At 43.7% G+C, this 8,648-nt stretch overlaps 1 protein-coding gene across 4 annotated transcripts in view; it reads left to right on the forward strand.

Annotated features, from left to right (window-relative positions):
* The window catches only part of CCDC85C (coiled-coil domain containing 85C), a 182,375-nt gene extending 174,751 nt beyond the window's left edge, over positions 1-7,624 (forward strand). For all 4 annotated transcript variants that reach the window (XM_028714227.2, XM_028714316.2, XM_028714158.2 and 1 more), the window contains one exon: positions 60-7,624. In XM_028714227.2, coding sequence (XP_028570060.1) covers positions 60-149 — 90 coding nt within the window. In that variant the 3' untranslated portion in view covers positions 150-7,624. The remainder of the gene's footprint in view (positions 1-59) is intronic.
* The last annotated feature ends 1,024 nt before the right edge of the window (positions 7,625-8,648 follow it).

The raw sequence follows: 8,648 nt of genomic DNA on the forward strand, positions 1-8,648 counted from the left end.
TAGAAAACTGCAGATAAAATAAATGGTAACAAGCACCCTCTCTTTCCTTTTGCTCTTAGGTCGTCTGGCGGAAACTGGGGGATGCAGCGAGCTCCAAACCGTCCATCAGGCAACATCTTTCCGGAAACCAGTTCAAAGGCCCGTTATAAGCACCTCGCGCAGCAAGGCTGGGAGAGGAAAGAGGAAGAGCAACAGGGACTGCTCTGCATCTAGCTGCCAGGGTTATCTTTTCCTACTCGCTCCCATCTTTCTGTAACTGTTTATAGTGTAAATAAGGCAGTTTGGAAGGTTTTACCTGCAGGCTGTGCTGATCCAGAACAATGTTAAATGGGTTAATAACTATCCTCCAATGGCCGATTTGTGTCATTTGTATTGTAGTGACAACCTGCTTTGTTGTATGGTCATATGTAGAGATACCTGAACCCAAAAGCAAGGGACCTTCCTCGCCTCTACAGTTTCCAGTCCGTTGCCATTTTGCGATCGCAAATTTGGGTTGCACCCCAGGGAGTTGATTGGGAGGTCTTGCACAACACAACTGCTTCGTTCCTCTGCCTCCCCCAAAAAAGATTGGGCTGTTTGCCATAAGGAAAGTGATGTATTGGAAAGTGCACTTTTTTGGTGCAACACCACCCTGCCAACAAATCAGGACAAATGCGCAATAAAACAGGTCGTTCAAAAGCACCCGCCCTTTCTTCCTTTGCCCTGTTCACGGAGCTACAACCCCAGCTGCGTTGTTTTAGAAACTAACATGGAATCCACAACACCAGAAGTAGCTCTGTGATATCTCTGTAGCCTTATTATTTGGGCAATTACCTGTTGAGAGTGATAAGCTTTGCTAGAGATCTTTGGTTGGTATTAAAATGCGCGTTTTGAGAAGCAATGCCCGGCCTGCACAGCTGAAGATATTGTGACTGCCTTCATGTTTCTAGGTCACATGCCCCACCCCAGGCTGAAGTTCCCAAATCCCGCAAGTCATGGGGGCTGCTTTAGATCAGGAATGGGCAGAAGGTAGGGTCTGCTGGGGTCTGATCTCTGGCTGATTTGCAGGGGCTTTTGACCGCCCATTGTTACAACAGTAGCAACAGCACCTTACTTAGGCTGCCTGACATGAAGAAAGCTTTCGAATGGGTTTTTTCTGTATGTTCCTTTCAGTTCTGGTGCTGAGAACAGATTCCTAGGCTCAGAACATGCTTGGTGGCACCACGTTCTTCTATTCTAACTGTTATCTGTTTTGCATCAGATAGATATTGCGGTTCTTGCAGAAAACAAGGGAGCCCCAATAAGCCTGATGTCTGCCCATCTCTCTTGCATAGCGGCTTCCGGGCGAGGCACTTGTGCAAAGGAGACCCCACTTGCATAATCTTACATTTTTTCATGTTGCTGCAGCAGAAATGCTGCGGCTTCCAAGCAATAATAGCAGGCACTTAATGCAACGTTGACATACGGCGAATGGTAGGCTAGAGTAGATCAAGTGCTCAGGAGGACCAAGCTCAGGTCTGGTGTCAAGGGTCGGAATCATTGACCAATTTGCCGAGGCCCACACCCTAGCCAGGGTCCCACTGCCAATTCTTGGGGTCTTGTGGCCTTCTCGCTGCCTGTTCCCCAGCGGTTTCTGAGTGAGCAAGGAGGAAAGGACCCTAACATTTACACCATGGGTAGGGAAACTAGGCCTGGGTGCCGAATCCGGCCCAAACGCCTTCTAAATCCAGCCCGCGGACAGTCTGGGAACCAGCGTGTTTTTACATGACTAGAATGTGTGCTTTTATTTAAAATGCACCTCTGGTTTATGTGTGGGGCATAGGAATTCGTTCTCTCCCCCCCCCTTCAAATATAGTCCGGCCCCCCACAAGGTCTGAGGGACAGTGGACTGGCCCCCGCTGAAAAAGTTTGCTGATGCCTGATTTACATGCCTTGCTCTCTCTCTGTGGTGCTGATTTGCATCCAAAGGGAGAGGAAGGCAAATGGGCAAGAGTGGACGAAAGAAAGAGGCGGCAAGCCCGCTTAGAGATGGAGCCCCACTAACAGCATTTTACCCAAGGGCGCTGGCGTTGAGGAGGCTCCTAATAGCTGCATGGAAGAGACTCGTTCAGTAAGTGGCGCCCCCTGCCTGAAACCCCGCAAACCACTGCTAAGCCTTGGAGAAAGTACTGAACTAGATTCCTCAGTGTAAGGGCAGCATCCCATTCCCACCTGCCTAAACTCCCTCTTTCATGCAACTCTGCATCCGACAGCGAAAGGTACAGTTGCCTTGCCTACCTTTGCATCACCCTCCAGCGGTCGTGCTTCTGTCTCTGTTGTTGCTTTTGCTTATTCAGATGTTAGCTCCATGCCAGAAAGAAAGAAAAAAGATTATGTGTGAAGCAGTTCTTCAGTGTCCCCTCTTGCCTATGCTTTACAGAACTGAAAAGAAAATGCCACCCCTTCTCTCCATTTTTTAAATATTTATTTCAGCCTTGGCATGACATTGCAAAGAGTGGCTTTCTTTCTTTCTTTCTTTCTTTCTTTCTTTCTTTCTTTCTTTCTTTCTTTCTTTCTTCTCACTGAAATAATGCGCAGAATGGTGTTATCTAAAAATGTAAGCGGAGGAGCAGCCGTTTGTGTCGCACAAAGAAAACGCTGTCTTTCAGAAGTGCTGCCTCCGCGGTTCAGCCACTCGCCCGCATCAAGTGTCTCTTTGAACTGCTGCGTATAAGGTGGAGGGGTATTCTATTATGACAATGCAGCTCTTTTGTAACCTGCCAAAGACTTTGATCGCTTTCTCCCTGTTTCATCGCATTTCTTGGTACATCTCCTCAAATTGTATAGCGCAGGCAGAGCCGGCAGAGTGAGCTTCACACATTGCTAGAATACAACGCCCATCACCCTGAACACTCACTGGCTAAGGCTGTTGCGAGTTGTAGTCGCAATGGGACGATGTTGGCTCTCCCCAAGAAAGCATAACAACTCACTAGCCGGCTATGAAATCCCACTTGTGCAAAATAACCAACAGAAAGGGAGATTTGGGGGGCTAATGCTCACTCTTCAGATATTTGCGTTTTTCCATTACCCTGAAGTTGCCAAACCTTCAGCCGTTGCAGTCTGGTCTCAGAAAGAATTTTGGCTATTGTGCTGCTAGATCTTTCCGTTTTTTAGGCCTGTTTCTCTTGGATGCCACTATTCAGGGTTTGTTCTTATTGAGGACCTACATAGATCTGCAAGCAATAGATAAACCGAAAAGATTTGAGTCAAAGTCTTCCCAGTATACCTCTCCATTTGCATTTCCACTTGAATATGTTCCAGCGTTTCTTGGCTTTGCAAATCCTTCCTATACCCAGGTACTGGGCCTATTTGGATGTGGTTTATGACCTGGGGCGTCCAGACAGTTGCTGGGATCCAGTTGCAAACCAGCAAATTCAGGTCGTGCAAAATGGTGAGGTCTTGTGCGTCAAACAAACTCACTTCCTCAAAAGATTGCAGTAAGGAATATGATGGGGACATGCTCTGGACAGTGTGGGAAAACACTCGTTTTGAAGCATCATTATCTAACCTCCCCGGAAACAAATCAGAATAAATGCCAGTGTTGACAAGTCGGGGTGAATGAATACTCAATAAACAGGTCACCTAGCAGCACCCCTGGGAATTATCCGAAGGAGAGATCAGGTGGGGCCTTGGGCTCACAACACAGCCTCCCTCCTTCCTTGCTCTTCTCACCACAGACAGATATAACAGTGATAATCTCCCTGTTGTTCTCCCCCCCCCCCTTTTATTTTCTTATTCAAGTGAGAGGAATGAGGATTGGAACCCAAGGCTTTTTTCCAGGCACTCTCTCCCAAAAAGCCCTTAACCTACTCAGGTGAACATTCACTTAATGAAAACTGTAATACCAGAAATATTTATGCCCATGTCCCCTCTCCATACCTGTAAAATCCAACTCATCCATTTAAATACGCTCAAACTGACCCAAACCATTTTCAGGTCAGTTGTAGTTCAGCCTTTCAGAACCCATTTCTCATGTGAGCCAAAGTCCAAGAGAGCAAATTGGCCCCCCTGTTGGGAATGAAACCACTGACAGCTTAAGAGGACATTTTGCCTGTTGTGTTCTTAAAAAATGCACCTACATTCTTTTTAAGTGAAAATGGTGACTGTGAGAAGCTCAGGTGTGCAAGCATGTATGGACAGTACAGGTGGAGCAGTTAGGGAATCTGGATTGCTTAGAATGGACAGGAGGCTCAGGGATGGCCCAGGTCAGCTGAGATCCCGAGCTGAGATCTGACAGTTGAGATCCCCCGCATGTACACAGAAAATGGCTGAGAGTTAGAAGTGATAAGGCACTTCAGGCACTGTCACTGTTAGAAGTGACAGTGTAAGCCATTTGACAGTGGGGCAGACTACTTTGGAGGGTGATGGTTTTTGAGGTTTTTGAGCAGAGGCTGGTTGGTCTACCTGTCAGTGATTGCTGTAGTGGCCGATTTCCTGTGTCTGCAGGAAGTTGAACCAGGTGCCTCTGAAAAACCATCGTCTATGCTGAAATAACCGTTGTTTCTCTCCAACCTTAGTCCTCTTCTACAATATTCCATATTAATTTATACAATAGTAGATTTGCAAGTCTTCTGTTTTTATTGAGTTGGTATTATTGCCCACTGATCCCTCTCCTCTCCTTTCCACTCTTATGAATCCCAACAAGAAGGTAGCAAAGGAGATGATCTGTTCTGCAAGCCACAAGTAACAGTTTATGTTTTTTTCTGTGTTGGGGGGTGGGGGAGAGATTTATGTAGCCCTGCTTTGATCCACCTATTTGCTGAACAGATCAAATGGTGCCCAGTCTCTGGAGTAACAAGAAGTTTTCTAAAGTATTAAGCAGCAGAATTTATGGGCTGTGATATTTATTCCATCATGGGACCTATGCTACTGATAGATTTAGGCAGTTGTTCATACAGAAGTGTGCCCTGCTCAAGAGAAATGTGAAACTAGCCAGTAAGCATTTAATGATCTCACTCCTCACAGAACCAAAATAAAAAAAAATCCTTCCAATAGCACCTTAGAGACCAACTAAGTTTGTTATTGGTATGAGCTTTTGTGTGCAATGCAGGAATCTCAGCCAAAGCATCCATGACAGATGGCCATCCAACTTCTGATTAAAAACCTGCAAGGAAGGAGAGTCCACCACCTCCCGAGGGAGACCATTCCACTGTCAGAACAGCTCTTACTGTCAGAAAGTTCTTCCTGATGTTCAGTCGGAATCTCCTTTCTTGTAACTTGATGCCGTTGGTTTGAGTCCTACCCTCAAAGCTTGCTCCATCCACCATGTGACAGCCCTTAAGATATTTGAAGATGGTTATCATATCTCCTCTCAGTCTCCTCTTTTCCAGGCTAAACATACCCAGCTCCTTCAAGCGTTCTGCATAAGGTTTATTTTCCATACCCTTGATCATCTTGGTTGCCCTCCTCTTGCACATGTTCCCCCGTGTAACATCCTTCTTAAATTGTGGTGCCCAGAACTGGACACAGGATTCCAAGTGTGGTCTGACCAAGGCAGAATAGAGTGGTACTATTACTTCCCTTGATCCGGACATTATACTTCTGTTGATGCAGCTTAGAATAGCATTAGCCTTTTTTGCTTCTGCTGCATCACACTGTTGGCTCATGTTCAGCTTGTGGTCCACCAGGACCTCTAGATCCTTTTCACATGTACTGCTAGTAAGCCAGGTGTCCCCCATCTTATATTTGTGCTTCTGGTTCTTCCAGTGTGGTGTAGTGGTTAAGAGCGGTAGTCTCGTAATCTGGGGAACCGGGTTCACATCTCCATTCCTCCACATGCAGCTGCTGGGTGACCTTGGGTTAGTCACACTTCTCTGAAGTCTCTCAGCCCCACTCACCTCACAGAGTGTTTGTTGTGGGGGAGGAAGGGAAAGGAGATTGTTAGCCGCTTTGAGACTCCTTCGGATAGTGATAAAGCGGGATATCAAATCCAAACTCCTCTTCTTCTTCCTACCTAAGTGCAGAACCTTACATTTATCCCTATTGAAATAACATTTTGTAGCTTGCGCCTAGTTCTTCAATCTGTTAAGGTCATTTCGAATTCTGATTCTGTCTTCTGTGGCATTAGCTACCCCTCCCAGTTTGGTGTCATCTGTAAATTTGATGAGTAGTGTTTTGGTGTATAGTTCAGGCCCTTATGGATCCCACTCCAGATGTTTGGGTGGGCTGGATTTTTCTTTCAGCTTGTTGAATGACGGGGGAGCTGGCAAGCCAAAGGAAAACACTTCCTTGCATTGCATTTTATTTCATTGGGTAAAATTCAAACTTTAAAAACACAACAGGGATGAAGTGTCATGAGCGCTACCTTCACCCCCAAGCAATCTGAAAATGAGAAGACATCCAGGACTTAGTAAACTCGCTATAGTGGATATTGCACAAACCATATTATTATAATTAGCCCTATTCAAGCAAATAATTACCCCTGCTCCCTAGTACTTCTAATTATATGGGTTCTTTTTTTTTCTTTGCAACGAAAAGATAGTTATGTTTTCATAGATGAAAGCATAAGGTACACTCAAATGCAAGATATGCATTGTAGAGTTTACAGATATAATGCTGTATGTAATTTTTTATTTTGTTTTGTTAATTGCTGCTTTGTATTTAGCTCAACCTGAGCTAAAGCCAGTGTCTTCCTTGGGGATCGGGAAACGGGTGGGAAATGTCACTCAACGACTTGGCAGTATGACTTGGGTGCTGAAGTTTCAGTTGTCAAAAACAGCAAAAATAAACATTGCACACTGTGCTCTAAAGTGTGTGTTTTGGGGTGTAAATCTTGCTGTTCAGCTGAAGGGACAGCCACACCCCCTGCTACAAATGATTGCCATTTTCAAAAAATGATAGTTCAAAGCTACAACCTGCTTGAGAAAGCTGGGACCAAATTTTTATACCCCAAAAATTCATGAGCATTCGGTTTTGAGTTGCAACTGCTCTAAAACGTCCGAACAAAATTCATGGTTTTCCATCCTCTACCCTCCTTTCTTTTGAAAAAAATGGGTAACATTTTAACATTTGCAAGTCAGAGGAAAATTGTGAAATGGCAAACTGCAAGTGGGCTGGCTCCCGGTACCTTTGTGAGGAAGAGCACAACCTTGTTTCAGAACGGCACATTTTTTTTTAGTCAAATGATAGCGATAAATCAGTGTTTTAAAGTGACCTTTTACCTTTTTAGAAACAAGGTGGGAGAAGTACTACTGATCTTTTTTCAAAGTGCATGACTGTAAAGTGATAAAATTGTATATTTTTCATAAAGTGGGGAAAATTTGTGCTGCTTTTGGAAATCAGTATGAAATTATGATTTCTGCTCAACCTGTGATCTTACAGCCCCGCTATATTTTCTGTATATGACTGACTAAAAGAACTGGAATAAATTAGTACCTCTGCTCATGTATATATAAGCAATGTCTTTAGATCTTAGCACACACGTTTATACCTTTGAATCACTTTGCTTTTGTGAAGTTGGGATGGGGCGGGTGGGGAGGAGAGAAAATGTAAGCAGATTTTTTGATAAGTGTGTAAAACTTCATTTGAAATATTTTAGTAAAAATTAAGTAAGAGATTGTGATAGTGCATACATTCAGTTGAAGAAAATAAAATACCTTATTTGTAAGTGAGCTGTGATTTTTTTGCTTTTTGACAAACTAAGGGCTTTAAATTAATTGGATTCAAATTAGGATAGGACAATGGTTTCTGTTCACACTGTGATCTTGCAGTCCTGCAATATTTCAACTTAGTTTGCAGTTATAGGAATATTTTGCAGAGACGCTTTCACCTGAATATTTTAAATCAGATCAGTATTTAACCATAATTTACTCCTTTTGTCCTTTTAACTAATTCCATTGGCCCCAGTGAGTACAGTCAATATGCAAGGATTATAATTATAGTCCAAAATGGCAATTGGGAGTCTGCTTCAAATATATACAGGAGGGGTGATGTTAATTAAGAAGAAGGCCACAACACACATTTCATCCACTTCTGAAAGCACAGACAACTGATTTCACTTTCACTGAGCTACACGGCACTACCAGAGGTTTATATTCTGGTTTTTTCACCAGCAAACAAAATTATTTACGAAAGTTGAAATTGCAGTGTAACCTTCCAGAACCAGCGGATGCTTGCTTCTACCTGGAAAAAAATCTCTCCTTTTAAAAGGTATAACCAGAAAGCATTCACTAATCAAAAGAAAAGTGATGCTTTCTGAAAACAAGTTCTCTTTTACATTGTCCAGAAAAGCTTAGCTAAGACTAAGTCCCCTATTATACAAACTCCAGCAAACCAGCTCCCGTTGACTTTTCTTCTCCAGCTGTAAAGATTGCCGTGTTGATCATTTTCCCGGAAACTCTGTAATAGTCTTTGATAACATGGTGTGGGTTTTATGAAAGTGCTACACCGTGTTCCTTGCTACAGCTGATGACCTTTTAGACAAAATTTATTGGAGAGTGCCAAGCCTGCAGCAAGCTGAAATGGATCTGCTTGAGCTCTGGCAACATCTGATGTCCTGCTGTCAATATAAACAGTGCAGAACCGTGTCACTGACCTGCTGGTTATTCCTAAGCAATTGCAGTATTTCAAAAGGAGCAGAAATCGAAAATATATATCTATACCTGGGAACAAACATGTCATCGAAAACCATT

Source organism: Podarcis muralis, chromosome 1 (genome assembly GCF_964188315.1).
Source record: "Podarcis muralis chromosome 1, rPodMur119.hap1.1, whole genome shotgun sequence".
Lineage (NCBI taxonomy): Eukaryota > Metazoa > Chordata > Lepidosauria > Squamata > Lacertidae > Podarcis > Podarcis muralis.